At 48.3% G+C, this 18,244-nt stretch overlaps 1 protein-coding gene across 2 annotated transcripts in view; it reads right to left on the minus strand.

Annotated features, from left to right (window-relative positions):
* Positions 1-14,647, minus strand: part of MVB12B (multivesicular body subunit 12B) — a 179,760-nt gene extending 165,113 nt beyond the window's left edge. Inside the window, exons 1-2 of one of the 2 annotated variants that reach the window (XM_050760566.1) lie at positions 14,466-14,647; positions 562-684 (exon numbers count right to left, since the gene is read on the minus strand). In XM_050760566.1, the coding sequence (XP_050616523.1) occupies positions 562-684; positions 14,466-14,546 (204 nt within the window). In that variant the 5' untranslated portion in view covers positions 14,547-14,647. Of the gene's footprint in view, positions 1-561; positions 685-5,781; positions 7,440-14,465 lie in introns of those variants that run through there. The other variant, XM_050760567.1, reaches the window with a different exon arrangement.
* Positions 14,648-18,244: the final 3,597 nt, after the last annotated feature.

The raw sequence follows: 18,244 nt of genomic DNA on the forward strand, positions 1-18,244 counted from the left end.
TGGAGGGAGTCTGGTCCTGATGATTCACCATATCCAAAGACTGGGACTCTGTTACTTCACTTCTCAGAGCTTGGGTTCTCCTAATCAGCAAAGAGGCGATACAGCTACTTGCCCTCCCAGCCTTCCAAAAGCCCATGAGAGTTAAATGAGTTCACAGGTAGGAAACATTTTAAACTGTAAAGAGCTACACAGATGTAGGACAATGCCTTTACAATATTTACACATGCATGACAACACATGACAACCACGAGGAGTCATTCATAGACTCTGGATCCTTTTCATGAAATGTCACAACCAGAAGTTGAAAATCAATGAATCTAACTCCTTAATTTTACAGAAGGTGAAAATGACCATCATAGAGGTGGTCAAGGCCAGGAAATGGCCCAGATGGGCTCAGGTCTTCTAACTCCCAAACCAGGATGCTCTCCAGACCCTCCCTTGATTAAGTTCCTAGAGGGAAGAAGCACATCTTAACACGCAAGGGTCAGAGGGTCTTGGACACAGGAGATAAATACTTGTAGAATCAGTGAGCAAAATGTACAAACTAGTATCTTGACTTACTACGTCATAGCCTGTCGGGGCTCGGTTCCGAGAAGCCACCACCCCGACTCCTGTGATGGGATCCATTGACGTTTCTGGCAAGGCTTCTGAGAGGTCTTTGACTTCAGGCATGGTGGACTGGTCCTGGTTCAGCAAAGGAAAAAGAAAGCATAAAATTCAAACATAGCATTTATGTGAATAATATAAAGTCTCAAACAGACAGAACCAGAATCTTGGGGCAAATACCCTGAGGTTCACATACCTGAACTAGTTGAATGAGTCCTGACCCTATGTGACCCTTTCTCTAGGTCAAGAATTCAAATCACCTCTGGTCCCCACTCTTCTCCAGTTAGCTTTGAACACTGAGCTAACATGAGAGCTTGTCTCTACTCTCAGGAGGTAAGTTTGACTCAAACCCAAGAGCACGTCATTCTTAACTCCGCCATCAGCTGCTTGATTTCTGAACAGATACCAGCAGCTGCTCTGAAGACACGTCAGACATGGCTAAGCCTAACAACACCTTTCCTCTCTCTCCCTTGCAATCTCTCCTACGGAGGCCTAGACTTCCAAACCCACAGCCAAGGTTAGGCCTTCAGCAGGCAGAGCTTTGCAAAGAAGCAAAGAATGTTGTAAACATAGAAATAAGTGTTCTGGGCTTGGGTGAAGGAATGGTGTTGGACTCCCGGCTCCATGACTGACTAGCTGGTGACTTTGAGTAAGCAATTTAACCTCATGGACCCTTCATTTTCTCAGCTATAAAACGAGGTCATGATACTGACCCTTGCAGAGCTCCTGTGAGCACCAAGAGAGTCAAAGAGAATAGATGTAAATGAAAGGTCTGGAGAGGTCCCTGGTACACAGTAGGCGCTCAAAAAAGCACATAAGGCTGGTGGGGTGTGGGACATACAAGTCCAGGTAACTGGTCAGAAATGTGATAGGCGTCACTCCCTAGGGGACTGGCAGATCCCTTTGTTGTGTTTTACCCTCGGGTCATGTGGGCACTTACTCAAAGCCAAATAGTAACAATGATCATAATTCTTGCTGGGCACTTTGAGAGAAAGGGAGGGAAAATGGAATTATTATTCTGCTGCTGACTGCCTCTTGATGTGACCAGAGGAGACAGGTAGAATATAGAGAGCACTGGGTCTGGGCAGCTGGAGTGGCAGTGCACCAGAAAGCAAATAAGAGAGACACCACCATATGTAAATGAACCTAAGTACTTTTAAAAGGACAAGCAGTGAAAAAGAGCAAGTCAAATTCCACCTCCTTCTGCAGCAATTAAACTCCACTGGCTGTAGGTCTGCCAGATCTCTCAAGGCTGGTTACTGCTTCTAACACAAACCAAACACCCTACCTCACTAAGCAGGCAGGAAGAATATTCTTGCTTCTAGCCTAGAATTAGAAAAGGCAGAGGCCATTAAAAATGACTGCAGCCTCCTAAATAGGAACAATCAAAATGCCGTATGCAAGTCTCCCATGAAGTCAGTGGAACCCACAAAAAGCTCCGGAAACAGACTTGTCAGTGCAATGGAGCTGAGTCCTCGATCAAGGCTAGGAAGTGCCTGGCACAGCTGCAGTCTCCTCTTCTGTTTACAACAAAAGCTTAACAAAGTTATGCTTTACCTAATTCTTCTGAAAATAAGCTTCTAAACGGCCAGGGCAGGGGGTATCACACTGCATCACTGCATCATTTTCTACTTTCAAGTTTCATTTACCAGGCAGGTTTATCTGCATAAAACACAGGGCTTAGTGCTTCCTGCACACAGTAGGCATTAAGTAAATATTTATTGAGTGAATACACATGCATGTCCCCAGTAAAGGTTTAGAATTAAATATCTGCACCTGCAGATCCAGAGCAGGCACTGATCAAAAGGGCTCAGCACTTGAAAAATCCCGTAGTATTGGTAACATGAAAATAACATTGCTGCAGTTTGCAAAATATTGGTACCTGCTGTTGGTTACCAAGAATGCTTTGCAATTAACAACTCATTAACAGAATGTACGAATTCTGCCAGTGCTAAAATATCACGCTGTGAATTTAATAAAGAACATGTGAGGTAAGTTTTCTTTTTTTTTTTTTTTAAGATAATATGGACTCTACTATCATAGAGAGAGAGAAAAGAAAGGGACAAAGAAAAAGGAGAAGAGAGAGGGAAGTGGGGTTAAGCATGAATAAGCAATATCTTATTTGCTGGTGGATTCATTGCCACACCCCCTGGTCACATCGTACCTCCCGGTACAATGATGACAATGGCCCTCTGCCTGGAGCCCGCTCTCAACAGCAGGAGGGAGGGTCACCAGGCCCTGGAAGAAGCCATGCTGCTCCCACAATGCCCTGCGGCGGCCCAGGAGAAGGTTCAAAGATGGCTGCAGACGGCCCCCGGCTGAGGCAGACAAAGGAGCTGGGCCTGGCCTGCCAAAGGGCCCCGCAGAGCTGCTCGCAGAGCATCTCCAACGCCCGCCGTTCTCTCTCCTTCCCCCCAGCTGCTGTGCCCCGGACAGACGAAGGCGGCCTTTGTGAAATATGGACAAATGGCTCCGGGCCGCGCGCGCTGCGGCCGACTCATGGAACAAGCGCCATCACCAACCAAGGCAGCTTTTAATAAGAAACGCCCAAGATATCCATGGCAGGGGCCATCACTCAAAGCCGCTTGCCCTGAATTACATATTTTCTGACTGCAAATTACTCTTAACGGCGTCTCTACCGGCACTTCAATTGACCTTCCTAACAAAAGGCCATTTATTAACTAGTGCTCCACGTTTCCCAGGCCGCGCGGAGCCTCAAGCCAGGAAGGATGGCCCCGCGGCTGAGGACTCGAAGAGGCCATTCATGCGGGCCCTCTCACATCAAATCCTGAGGCCTGGTTGCAACAACCCCAGGTTGTATCAACAGCTCCTCATCCAGCATCCATCTGTATCTCAAAGTCCAAACTGCCCACAAAACACACTGACAGGTCTGTAGCATTTGGACAGTGCTTTGCAGCTCTCAAGAAGCTTTCTCAGGCTCCTTCCCAGTTGAAGCTCACATCAAACCTGGTAGGTGGCTGGGTCACCTCCCAGGAGTGGGACGACTGGTCTTCCTCCCTGGGTCTGGTCTGTTTTCCATTGTACTAGGCAGAAAGGCATCCAATTGAGAAAGCAGTTTCAACACTAATTATATTTTAAAATGCCAAAGCTTTTCTTTCTCTAGCCACAGCTCAATAAGTCAAGCAAGGGGGGAAAAAGTACAGAAGGATAAAAGTAGCATGGGATTAATTTTCCTGACACCTCAGTTTCAAGATTCAACATTCCCCTCATAAATAATTTACAACAATAAAAATGAGCTAAGGCCATGTTTGTGTAGGATGGAGGTAAATTTAGGCCTAATGAGGGAGATCCGAGCACCGCACAGTAGGGAATAGGTTGATCTATGGCACGGTGTGAGCAGGATCGACAGCTCACAGGGGCTCCATATCCAACTGGAAGTTGCAGGGCCAATCGGGAGGAGGGGGAAGCAAGATGGCGAATCTTGTGCCATCCCAGCTGTGGCTGCAAGGAAGGTCTCTATAGGGAACCTCCAAAGTTGACCCAGTGTTTTGGATGACAAGACAAATGTTGAGATTTTGCAGAACTGTAGGATTGGGCCAATCTAAGTCTATTCTCAATACATGCTGGGTAAGGAATAAAGGTGCTGGGATGCCAGGGACTCAAACTGGACCTTGAGCAGGTCCTCTTACTTTCACCTCGCAGGTAATCAGGTCCCAGAAGGTTCCATTCTGACCTCTCCCCTGAGCGGGCATACAGCCTCTGCGAGGTCATTTCCAAGGCTGGGGACTGCAGAGCCTCGGTTCAGGCGTTGTCTGCTCCTGAGAGGCTTCCTCTGCAAGGCAGGAGAGTAGCGTGTGTGTGTGTGTGCACATACACATACACGTATGCACATGTGCCTACATGTGTACGGAATGGGAAAGCTGGGGAGGGTTAAGGTGAAGTGTTTTCTAAGCCAAGAGGATTTTTTCCACCATGCCATATTCAAAGAGCACCATACAAACCACACAACAAAGCCAGGAGCAAGCTTGCTTCCAGCTTCCGCCTGCAGTGCTGCAGATAGCGCTTGGGGAGGCCCCAGCTCCCGGCACTGCAGCACCTAGCACAAGACTGTCATCCCAGGTTCACGGAGAAATGAACTTTAACTATAAAGACCCTTCATACAGACGGCACACTGCTCCCTTGTAGCTGATCAAAGAATTACTACAACAGTGTGCTTAATCCCTGAAAGTCAGCAGTGCTGGGCTTAACTGATGCTGAACATTGTTTCGGAATCAAAGGCGTGCCTCCCGGCCCCAGTCTGGGAGAAAACTGAGCTACTGTATCACAGTTGAAAACTCAGGGGAACTTTGATATCATCTCTGTTTAATTTCCACGGCCCTCCTGAGCCTGGGGTTTATCTCGTTTTATCAACTCCTGTACTGAAATCAAAACGCAACTAACAAAGCTCAGACCTCTCTCCACTGAGGCCCTTCCAGCGGCGGGGTGTGGGCCGAGGAGTTTAAAGTGCTTTCAGGGAGCAACAACTGCAGGGGGCAGGGGGCGCTGCCTTCAAAGGAGGTGCTGTGGGCAGTGGGCCCGCGTTCCAGCCTCCCGCCATCTCGGCCTCCTGCCGTGGTGACGCCGGCTCAGAAGCGGCGCCAGCGAGCACTGCTGGTCAAGGCTGAAAGCATGACTGGCATACAACTTTTGAGGAGAGTAATTTCAAAGTATTAAAGGGGGGCAGGCTAAATTGGGCTACTGTAATTGAAATGACAAAAACCGTGGCTTAATTACATCCCTACAGAAGGGCAAACTTGCGATCAGCTTGCTTGAAATCCAAAGTCAAGGGCACCAAAGACAAAAACTGCCTGCTCACATCTACCAGCTTCCAGGGCTGAGGAAGGGAAAAGAATAAACATTTCATTCGCCGTGGGAAACGCCACAAGAGCAGGTGGCTGCTGGAAATGGGTTGTCCCCCAGTAAAAGCTGCTGCTCTGGCCTTCATAGAGAGGGTCTTTGCCTGTTTCCCAGCGGCAGCAATGGTCTGTAAGAATCCATGCCCACCTCTGGTGCCCCAGGATTACTGACACCTTTCTGCTGGCAAATTGCAAGCAAGGGTCAGAAGGACAGGCAAGGGACTGCCTATCCCCAAGGAGGGAACCTGTGGCCAGGCCTCACCAATGCACACCACACACAAACCCAACCACCTCCTTACAGAAAGGTGCAGAGACCTACCTCTTCAGAAGGCTGAGAGCTGGGGCCAGTGTCCATGCCGTGCCCAGTTAAATGGGCAGCTGGCTTTGAGGTCACCTGTGGGGGACAGTGCACAGACTTGAGAGGCTGTCACTGTGGAGCTTCAGGGTGGCATCCTGACGCCTTCTGAACTTTAGACAGATTACCTGGTGACCAGTCAGAGTCAAATCACTCTGACAAATGCTGGTGGACATAGTCAGGTGGCAACAAGTCACTGGCTGCTAGAAGGACTGCTAAGTTGTTGGGCAACTAAGGTAAATATTTTTCTAAGCTCTCCTAGATCGCAAATAATTTTCCAGCTAGGGAACTAACAATTGTGAGCACTTCCTCTTCCCTGCAACAGAAGAATCCACTGTATGCACATGTCTATTCAGTCTGCCCTATGCTTAGATTTCTATTAACCATTTGATTACCAAACATAGATTTTGCATAAACCACATGAGGCAGGACTAGGGTTCAGATTCCTCCAACCCTTAAGGAGCAATGGTAGGTTCCAGGATTCACTTTCCAAAAATAAATCGAGGATCAAGTTCTATAGCACTGTCCTGGCCAAAGCCCTGCCCCTTACAGGCCTGACTCTGTGCAAACCAGGGAACATTACTCGAGGGTAGGGCATTCTCTGGTACACTGTGGGTACCACCTGCTTGCCCATGATTACTGCAAATGAGGGTAGTCTGTGTCCACTCCCATCAGGTCTTGCTGGATAGTGTCATATTGTCCCCTGTAGAGAAGGAAAAAAAAGGACCCTAACAGAAGGCAGATGCCTACAAATGAAACCATCCCCAGGGTCCCAAAAGCAATGGTTCCTGAGTGTTTGGTGATAGGAGTCACAGCTTGCCCTGAGGGGCACAGTGCTCACAGAGTAAAAACACTAATATCATCTCAGTGCCAGGCAAATAGGGGCCCCGGCCAGAATCATCAGAATACCTGTCTTCAGGCCAGCCAGGCCACCACACCCCTCTCGGACTTTCACATGGGTCTTGAGAATTATTTTTTCATATATTTAGTCATCTAGTCATTCTACCCATATGCTAATAACTTCCAAAATACCTCCAAGCCAGGCTTTTCTCCTTAGACTCAGAGGTGTCTGTCTGGTGTCTTTGCCCACATGGCTCAGGAATACTTCAAATTTGGCTGACCTTGCCATCTTCCCCCTGAAGCATCCTCCCACATTCCCGGTCCCTACGGGGGCCTGGCGTGTGAACAGTGAGTCCACAAATGAGTACGGAGCCACTTTGGCTAAGCACTGAGGCTACAATAATGAGATGGAAAGTCCACATTCTGGAGTGGGAGTTATCCAACTTTAGCATGTGCAAAAATCACTAGGAGAGGTTGTGAAAAGCAGACATTCCTGAACCCCACCCCCTGAGATACTGATTCAGTAGGCCTGAGCTGGTCTAAGAACATGCATTTCTAACAAGCTCCCAGCTGACACTAAAACAGCTGGTCTACAGTCCAAAATTTAAGTACAAGAGAGCAGGTACTCATCGGGTATTTGATGAATGAACGAATGAATGAATGGATGGATGAAGTGAACCTAAAGGTAATCTTCCATGGAGAAAAGAATGAATGAATGGATGAAATGAATCTAAAGGTAATCTTCCATGGGGAAAAGCCTCAGAATCAGCCCTCCAGTCTCCCCCTCCTTCCTCTTGACAGTTCAGCCAAGAGCACCAGGTTCCTCCCCTGCAGACACCCACCCCACCATTTAAAACCAGGGTCATGCATGGGCATGGTGGCTCACACCTGTAATCCCAGCACTTTGAGAGGCCAAGGTGGGCAGATCACGAGGTCAGGAGTTTGAGCCTGGCCAACATGGTGAAACCCCGTCTCTACTAAAAATACAAAAATTAGCTGGGTGTGGTTGTGAGTGCCTGTAATCCCAGCTACTAGAGAGGGTGAGGCACAAGCATCACTTGAACCCAGGAGGAGGAGGTTGCAGTGAGCTGAGATGGTGCCACTGCACTCCAGCCTGGGTAACAGAGCCAGACCCCATCTCAAAATAAATAAATAAATAAATAAAACCAGGGTCACGGCCAGATGCAGTGGCTCACGCCTGTATTCCCAGCACCTTGGGAGTCTGAGGTAGATGGATCACAAGGTCAGGAGTTCGAGACCAGCCTGGCCAGTATGGTGAAATCCTGTCTTTACTAAAAATACAAAACTTAGCCAGGCATGGTGGCACGTACCTGTAGTCCCAGCTACTTGGGAGGCTGAGGCAGAAAAATTGCTTGAACCTGGGAGGCAGAGGTTGCAGTGAGCCAAGATCGAGCCACTGCACTCCAGCCTGGGTGACAGAGTGAGAGTCTGTCTCAAAAAAAACCAAACAGGGTCGCACCTTCCATTCCCCTCAAACCTTCTCCAATTGCCCAGCCAGAGAGGTGCCACCACTCAGAATCCTGACATCATCCAAGCATGTAGTCTTAGCACACGTATGTGCATACATGCACTCATGCACACGTACACATACACACAGCCTTGCCTCTCAGAAGGCTAGAACACGCTTTCCCTAGCAGACCATAAGTTACTCAAAGGTGTGTTATGTCCACCACAATGCCCGCCTCACAGTGGGTGCTCAATAAATGGATTATGAATGAATGGGGAAGGATAAACAAACAAAATTCCTATCCTCTCAAAATTGCTAGGTTTCACTGGATTAAGGAGGGTACATAAAGGGGCAGGGGCACATAAAGGGGCGGGGGAATAGCAGAACTGTCAGACCCCTTCCAATGAAAGCCCGGGGTCTGGGGTCACTGATACCTCCATGCAGGACACACACCATGACCCCAGAGGTTAGCCACTTGCAGAGGAGGGGGGAAGGGACTGCGGCACTTCCAGGGGATTCCAGATTTAGATCTAACTCAGTGCAGCCAGGCTGGATGTGGGCCTGTCAGGGGCCAATGGGCGTCTAGACTGGCTGCAGGAAGAATGCCCTGGAGAGCTTGTAGAAGCACAGCTTTCCCATTCCCTATCCTCGGGTTCTCATTTAATTGGTTCAGGCTGGGACTGAGACTGGAGAGCGCGCAGCCAAGGAGAAGCTCCACAGTGCTGGGTGATAGAGCAATGAATAAGACATGGAGCTCACGGGCTGTGGGAAATACCCCAAGAGAAAGGGACTGCAAAAGAGGGGACTCTTCCTTTTGCCTGGTCAGGCAGGGAGAGGTGAGCAAAGAACTGACCTCCCTGAAAGATGGGGGTGTGTGGAGTGGTGAAAGTCTTGCAGGCAGAAGACACAGCCTCAACAAAGGCACCGTGGTGTGAACACACAGGGACTGCTCGGGGAACCGCGAGGAGCAGATGGGCTCTGAAACAAGCTTATAAAATGCTTAAGAAAACAAATAAACAAAACACAATCAAACTGAACTAAAAAACCTGTCTGCACTTCTCTGTTGTTTCTAAGATCTAAGCAATGATGTTGAGCTACAGGAAGGGGCACCCCAGTGGTCTAACGGAAGAGATTTCCAGGCCTTCCGTTCATGCTTCCCCGCCTGCAACTGAACATTTCTCCAACCAACGCCCCTTCCTTCACACCTCCATGGGGCCTCCTTATGCTATTAGCTCCAAGCGGGGAATGGCAGGCAGAGCAGAGGAATGGAAGGGGTGCACCCCTTTGGAGTCCAAGGGACCCAAGTTTGAATCCCAGCTCTGAGACTTACTGCATAACCTTAGGCAAGTTAAAGTAAACTGGGCCTGAGTTTCCATCCCTACAAAACCGGAATAGCAAATAATATTGTTTCTACACAGTTATAATGTGTAGAAAGCATCAAGAATTTGCAGCAAAAGGCAGTCAACAGAGTGAAAAGGCAACCTATGGAATGGGAGGAAATATTTGCAAATCATATATCTGATGAGGAGTTAATATGTGAATCTATAAAGAACTCCTACAACTCAACAACAAAAACAAATTCCTTAATTTAAAAATGGGCAAAGGACTTGAATAACAAGTCTTTCCAAAGACAATATATAAATAGCCAACCACCACCCAAAAAGATGTTCAATATCACTTGCCACTAGGGAAATGCAAATCCAAACCACATTTCACCTTAGACTCATTACGATGGCTACAACCAAAAACAAACATACCAACAAAATAACTGTTCACAAGCATGTGAAGAGATTGGAAACTTTGGCACTCTGCTGGTGGGAATGTAAAATGGTACAGCCACTATTTTATGTTTTTTTCTTTTTTTTTTTTTTTTTTTGAGACGGAGTCTTGCTCTCTTGCCCAGGCTGGAGTGCAGTGGCCGGATCTCAGCTCACTGCAAGCTCCGCCTCCCGGGTTTACGCCATTCTCCTGCCTCAGCCTCCCGAGTAGCTGGGACTACAGGCACCCGCCACCTCGGCCGGCTATTTTTTTGTATTTTTTTTTTAGTAGAGACGGGGTTTCACTGTGTTAGCCAGGATGGTCTCAATCTCCTGACCTCGTGATCCGCCCGTCTCGGCCTCCCAAAGTGCTGGGATTACAGGCTTGAGCTACCGCGCCCAGCCTTACAGCCACTATTTTATGAAAACAGTGTGGTGGTTCCTCAGAAAATTATAAATAGAATTACCATATGATTCAGCAATTCCACTTCTGGGTATCTACACAAAAGCATTTAAATCAGGTCTCAAAGAGAATTGTAGACCCATGTTCAGAGCAACATTATTCACAATGGCCCAAAGATAGAAGCAACTCAAGCATGCATCTATGGATGAATAAACAAAATATGGTACACATATTCAATGGAGTATTATTCAGCCTTGAAAAGGAAGGAAATTCTGAAATGTGCTACAACATGATGAACCTTGGGGACAGTATGCTAAACTAAATAAGCCAGTCACAAAAAGACAAATACCGTATGATCCACTTCTATGAATACCTAGGGTAGTCAAACTCGCAGAAACACAAAGCAGAATGGTGGTTGCCAGGGGTGAGGAAAGGGGGAATGGAAGGTTGTTTTATGAGCACAGAGTTTCAGTTTTGCCAGATGAAAAGTTCTGCAGCGTAGCTGCACCACGCTGTGAATGTGGGTAATGCCACCAATCTGTGCACTTAAAAATGAGCAGGATGGTCAATTTTATGTTATGTGTATTTAACACTTTTTAAGAAAGCGTCAAGAACTGTAGGCCTCTAATTTTGGTAAGCAGAAGTATAACCCAAGGTGTCTGTTAAGCATGCAGATTCCAGGTCCCGTTCCCCAGAGATTCTGATTGAATGAAGTCTGAGTATGAGGTCCTAGAATCTGCATTTTCATCAATACCACAGGCTTATTTAGCACATTATGAACTCATTTATTTCTCTCTTCTAAAAGATCAGGGGATATTCTTTTGAATATTCTGCTCTGCTGATTAGAATCTGTTTTTGTGTGTGTGTGTGTGTGTGTGTGTGTGTGTGGTGTGTGTAAAGAAAGAAAGAACAAACTCGTGTTGACTCCTGCCACAGGTCCAACAAGATGGCCCTCCAGTCCTAAGGGAAGTAGGAGCTACAAAGCTACTATGTGCAACTCCTGGGCTCCAGGCCCACAGGGCTCTCACATTTCTGCCTGGACAAGCTCCACATCTCGCCAGACGCGTGTCAAGTAAACCAAATGCATGCCCACAGGATGTCCCCAACAAGGGAGGTAATGTCAGGCACACTCTGCAGTGGCTTTGCCTCCCAGGCAGCTGGAGACAGACCTGACTCTGGCAAACCCACTGCAACTAGTGCAGACAGCACAGGGAAGCCATGATTCCCAAGGGCAGCCCAGCAAGTAGAAGGCCAAGGAGAGCCGGGGTTGAGGGGTGGGTAGTTGGGGAAATGCTGGCCAGGGTGGGCCTCGGTGAGAGACAGAGCAGCCTGGGGAGAAGGAGCTCATTCAAGAAACCCAGGCCTCCCCTCCACAACCCAACCTGCAAAGGAGGCTCTCCAACACAGTGTGCTTATCCTAACCACATCCAGCCATGTAGTCATTTGTTATCTTCATCATCATCATAGCACCTTCAACTTTTCCCAGGCTTGACTCCAGCACCATCGTTATTTTGCAGTGTGGAAAGGGTGTCTCCCTTTGAGTATGGAGCATTTCCAGCAAACTCAGACAGAGGGGCCTATGCCATTTGGATTCTGATCCCCCCAGGAGCAGATCCTCCATGAAATGGATAGAGACTACACTTCTTCCAAGGCCCTGAGAGGGTATCCAGCAGTGTGCTCACATGGTGGCGTGGTTCTGTAACATGTACAAACACAGGATATTCTTGTGTTCTTTTTCTTAAAGCTCTCCCCTCAACAGACTGTATAAACATCGGACCTGAAAAAAACACCACGATCTGCTGCTGGATGCTGAATCGCACTTAAATTTCATGAGAAGCCCCACCTCGTACAGTACCCAGTGCAGTTACATACATTAGCTCCTTCAGCCTTCTTGACTGATTAGCTTTATGGGGTAGGCTTTATTCTTAAGACACTTTTACATTACGGAAATGGGGATTCAGAAAGTTTCTGTGACTCACTTAGGGTCACCTGGGGTCCAGGAGGTAGCCTGAGAGTCAAACATGAGCTCCTAAATCCAAGCCCAGTGTTCTTTCTACTATACCATCACTTCCTGGTTGTCCTGTTAAAGACTAAATAATAGGCCAGGCGTGGTGGCTCACGCCTGTAATCTCAGGAATTTGGGAGGCCAAGGCGGGAGGATTACTTAAGCTCTGGTGTTCAAGACCAGCTTGGGCAACATAGCAAGACCCCATCTCTACTAAAAATAATAACAATTTAAAAAATAGCCGAGCGTGGTGGCAGGTACCTATACTACTTGGGAGACTGAAGTGGGAGAATCTCTTGAGCCCAGGAGTTCAAGGCTGCAGTGAGCCATGATGGTGCCACTGCACTCCAGCTTGGGTGACAGTGAGACCCTGTCTCAAAAACAAACAAACAAACAAAAACTTAAAAAAAAAAAAAAAGACAAACTCTAAAAATAAATAAGCTACTCCTCTCATTCATCCGTTAACAAACCTCTCATAATAACCCCTACCGTTTACTGACTTCTTGCTATAGTAGCAGGCAGAGCTAGACTTTTCTTGCAATATTTCATTTACATCACGCCATAATCCCATGAGATGAATACGATCATTAGTTTCACTATGCAGATGAGGAAACTGAAACTCAGAAAAGTTCAATAATTTGTCCAAGGGCACAAAGTAAGCAGGAAAGCCAAGACTTAAGCTGAGGTCTAATTCTAAACTCCCTGCACACAACATAACTCCCTGCACAATATTCCAGCTGGAAGTGGTAAAAGGCCCCTAGCAGGATGGAGACAGGGCAGGGAAAATGCCTTGAGCCTGAATTAGGAGTGTGACCTAAAGCCTAGAAGGAGGGAATGAAAAGTGGATTACCGATGATAAGTTTAGGTTCAAATGAACCAGTAATCGCCACATCAACTGCTTCCCATGGGGCTTGGAGCCCGGGTCCCAAGCAGAAGCAGCTCTCAGAGGCCCTATTTAAAGATTCTGAGCCTGGTACAGTATCTCCAAGTACCCCACATGATTTCCAACAAGCAAGAAAGGTGTCACCATCTACTGTAACTAAACATCCTGGCACACTGAGTTTTTCAGCTAGTCAAGGCTTCACAGAGCTTATCTTTTAACTTTCTAAGCTTTTCTGGTGCTGCTGATAAGATTTCCTAGCCCTGTTAAAACGAGATGAGATCCAGCCAGCTGTCGAGAAATGTACAATGAGATTATACTGAGAAGGAACCACGAGAGACAAAGGCCCCTAAGAGGAGCTGGTCTGCTGTCTGCTTTTGTGGCAGCAATTGGAGTGGGCTCTGGTTCTTGGGTGGGGGCAGGGAGCAGGGAAGGGGTGACCGCCATTTGCCTTTTGCCCTGCTGTGGTCTTCCTCAGTGCCTTGCGCAAGAGGCTGTTGAGGGGCAGGGAACAGAAGAGTCTCATCTTTCCTGGTGAGACGGGCTGCTGATTTAGAACAGTTGTGTGTTGGTAACAAAGAGGACAAAAGATGCTCTAGGGTCTACCCCGTTCCCTGGTGCCTGCCTCTAAGGATGTGATGTCCCCTGGTGCCATGCCTCAGCTCTTGTCCCAGCCCCTGCTCCTCGCATCTCACTGGTGCTGGAGTCACTGTAGAGTGCTCGACGTGCCCACCATGTTCCTGGATGGGTGCTGTGGGTCTCGGGTACCCAGGCTGGGCATGTCACCTTGCAGACAGGTGCCAGAGGGTTTAGATATCCTCTCTGCTGTGCCCAGATCACAGAGGCAGTCATGCCCCAGGGGCAGATGCACGTTGGTCTGCACCCACGTGACCACAGAGAGCAGGACCCCAGGCCAGGCCGGTCAAACGACAGACTGTCCCCAGTCTGTGCCCAGGTGGGCCGCCTCCCTCTCACGCGGGCAGGGGTGGCTCTCCGCACCCTTCACCTGCCCGGGCCTCGGGGGCGCTGCCGGCACTCGGGTCCCCCAGCTTCTCCCGCCTCTCGCCGCCGGGCCGAGCCCGGGCACCGGCAGCCGCGGCGCGCTCGGGGCTCGGCAAAGGCCGCCCAGGCCTGTCCCCGCCGCAGGTCGGGCACGGAGCCCGCAGGCCTCGGCGCGGCCCGGCTCCTCCCGTCCGCCCGCCCCTCGGCCCAGGTCCCGCGCCCCGCGCCCGCCCGCCCTCCCGGCTGCAGGGCCGGCTCGGCCGAGCCTCCGCGGCGCCCGGGCCTCACTTAACTGTTCCCCGCTGGGGCGGCGGCGGCGGCGGCTGCGGCGGCGGCGGGTCCCGGCTCCGTCTCACGCAGAAGCAGCTTCTCATCGCCCGGGCGGCGCGGGAGGGGCCGGGCCCGGGGCCCAGGCTGCAGGAGCCGGCGCCGCAGCTCGAGCGCGAGCCTCACCGGGAGCAGCGGCGGCGGCGGCGGAGGGGCGGGGCGCGGCCTGGCGGCGGCGGCGACAACAGCAGTGGCGGCGGTGGCGGCTCCCTCCGCGGGCCGCGGCGGCTGGCCGGGCCCCGGGCCTCCCGGCGCTGGCGCTGGCGCTGGCTCCGGATCGAGGGAGGCGCCCGGCGCCCGAGGCTGGCTCGGGCAGGAGGAGGGAGAGGGAGCCCTGGCGTCCCGAGCCCGCGCCGCCGCCCCGGCCGGCACCCCGCCTCCCCAGCCTCCCCCTCGGCCCAGCCCGTCAGCTCCAGGCAGGGCCCCGGTGAGCCCACCCGGGCCTCCCCGAGCCCGCCAGCGACCCCAGTCCAGCCTCAGGCCCCCGGCAGCCCCCGGCCTCTGGAGCGTGGGGCATGGATGGTCTCCACCCCCAGGCTAGTCTTTTCCAGGGACCCTCAGCCCACTTAGCTCTCGTAGGCCTCGCCGTACCCAAGACCAGTCTTCGGCTCGGCTGCAGATCACTAGAAGCCCCCAGGCCCTCAGGCTAGAAGTTGGCCCCTTCTAGGGACTCTCCGCCCACCCAGCCATTCTAGGCTTCACTGAACCCTAGAATCCTTCAGCTCATCTTCCCCCACCCACCAGCTCACCTAAGGTGAACTCAGCCAGTTGTCTCAAACTAACCCCAATTTCCTAGCAGTTCTCAGGCCTCTCCTTATGCTGGTTAGATGATTTATCCCCCGAAGCCTAGAGTCCGGTTTCTGTGGCCAGCCTCAGGCAAGCATCTAGAAGAGGTTTTTAGCTGGAGTCCTACTCTGCAGTACTTGGGGAAAGGCATAAGCCAAGGATAAAATGGAGCTGGATGGTTGGGGGAGGGTCCAGAGCTTGACCCTCAGCTAGAGTGGCTGGTAGGAAAGGCGGACTCCTCGCCTTAACCAACCATGCCCCCACACGGCCCAGCCAAGCACCCCGACAGAGGCCAGCGTGTGCAAGATTTGAAAGGTTTCTTGCCAGGAGGCTGGAGCATTAGGAACTGAGGACCATGCAGGAGTGATCAGCATCGATTTGCTAACGCATTGAGTCTCATTTTCACACATTCTAGGCTTTTCCATAATAGCTGTTTGATCCTAAAGAAAAGGGCTCCAAGCAGAATGGGCTGTCGGGGGAAACATCCTGTAGGGAAGCCGTGCCCTTATGCATTCCCAGTGTCTTCACTACTCAGAAATGCCACGGGTTCAGATGGCTTTACAGCAAGCCCTATCATTCCATCAGGGCACAGATCACCCCTATGTTACTTAAACTGTTACACAGGAAAAATACATAAATAAAAGAAACAAAAACAATTATTTCATTTCCCACGTTTAGCATAACCCTGATACCAAAATCCAACAGACAATACCAAAAAGAACTGCAGATTACTAACCTAGAACATGAGTCCCCCAGAGAATTTAATATTTGGTTTTTGAAAATGGGCTTCTGCAGGCAACTCGAGAAAGTACTGCATGCCGTTTATAGTGTACCTTTTGGAGAATCACGATAAGTGTTCGTATATTAAGGAAGGCCTCTGTGAAGTCCAGAAGTAAAGAAACCTGTTTGGTTTGTTTAACCTGGCATTTCCCAGACTCATCTGAGCCAGGACCACCTCCTAAAGCTCACTGATAAATCTTCAATATGTGAACCTCCACTATAGACCAACTCATTTAAGTATATAGTAGTTGTAAAACTATTAAATAAAATTTTAGCCATTTGAATCCAGTTTACTATTAAAACAACTCAAAACCCACCATGATCAAGCAAGATTTATTCCAGAGGCGCAAGAAAAATTCAACATTAGGGAAGTTGCAAATTCATTGCATTGTTAAAGGAAAACAAATTACAGGATATTATCAATGGGATAGATGCTTTAAAAGTATTTTATAAACTTCAAAACTAAGGCCCACAAATTTCTAAAAACTCTTAGTAAACTATTATAGGAAGAAACTTTAAACTTTTAACATGACAAAGTTTATCAGAAGCTATGAACAAACATATTTAATGGTGAAACACTAAAGGTATTCTCATTTAAGTCGGGGTCAAAAGGATGCCTGATATAATGGCTATAGAATAAAGCCAATGCAATAAGATAAGAAAAATAAATAAGAAATATAAATATTAGAAGGGAAGATATAAAATTGTCATTATTTGCTTATGATTTAAGTGTTTCCCAAAAAAGAAAAATAAAAAAGAATCAACTAAAAATCACAGAGACTTTGGTAAGGTGATTGGTTATAAGATAAACACCAAAATCAATGGTTTTCCTAAATGTTAAGGGAGAAGGCTTCTCCTCCTCCCTCTTCTCCTTCTCCTTCTTCTTCTTTCTCCTTACCCTGTCTTATGGTACTGAAGGGAGAAGCCTTCTTTTCCATATAGAGGGACTTCCATTAGAATAAGACTCCTGGCCTCTCTCCACTCTAAGGGAAGATGAGTGAGTTTGGAAAATGTAGACAATAATAGATGCTTCTGAGTTCTCTTTTTGGATTCAGCTGACTGCAGAGAGCAAATATTACCATGTGCTCTCACTATGGGGTAAGTGAAGAGACAGAGTGATACTATTGTCCTGCACTACCCGTCACTATAGAAATAAATCTACTCAAATCAGGGAGAAATATAGCAAGCCCACTTAGCTACAGATCAAAAGCTACTTTTTCCAGTCAGCTTCATCAAAAATTAAGGTAGTATTTTTGTCTTATATCTCTTTCCTGTGTCTATGCCCCAGTTTGTTCCAAACTTAGAATAGGGAGGGAGGTATTACTTATAGAGACCTCCAAATACAACACTAAATATCAGTTATTTCCATTTAGGAAGTGTGATGGAAAAAAAAAAAAAAAACATATTCACATTAGCAATGAATACTGTAAAGTATATACTAGGCATAAGCTTAACAAGAAATGGCAAGGTCCATGGAAAGAAAACTATGAAACCTGACTGAAGGACATAAAAGAAGATCTTAATAATTGGAAAAATATAACAAATCCCTGGGGAGGAAGTCTCAACAGTGCAAAGATGCCATATCTCCCCAACTCACTTTATAAATTTAGTAAAATTCAGATCAAGGAACCAATATGATCTGAGGGGTGAGGTGAGATGGAACAGGAAGAAATTATTTTAAAATTTACCTTGATTGGCCCGAGTGTGTTGGCTCATGCCTATAATCCCAGTACTTTAGGAGGCCAAGGTGGGAGGATTGTTTGGGGCTAGGAGCTTGAGAATAGACTGGGCAACATAGTGAGACCCTGTCTCTAAAAAAATTTTTTTTTATTGAGCCAGGTATGGTGGTGTGTGCCTGTGGTCCTAGCTACTTGGGAGGCTGTAGTGGGAGGATTACTGGAACCCAGGAATTTGAGGCTGCAGTAGGCTATAATCATGCCACTGCACTCCAGCTTAGGCAACGGAGCAAGACCTTATCTCAAAAACAAACAAATGAACAAACAAACAAAAAAGAAGAAACTTATCTTGATAAATAAGTATGAGGAAATACCCATGAAATTTTTGAAATGGAAGAATAATGATAAAATGTTGCTCTAACAAATATGAAAATGTAATGTAAACTTCAGAAGAAACTATGGGCCACTAGTGTAAGAATATACACTTTTATCATATATTAAGT

This window comes from Macaca thibetana, chromosome 15 (assembly GCF_024542745.1).
Source record: "Macaca thibetana thibetana isolate TM-01 chromosome 15, ASM2454274v1, whole genome shotgun sequence".
In the NCBI taxonomy this organism is placed as follows: Eukaryota; Metazoa; Chordata; class Mammalia; order Primates; family Cercopithecidae; genus Macaca; species Macaca thibetana.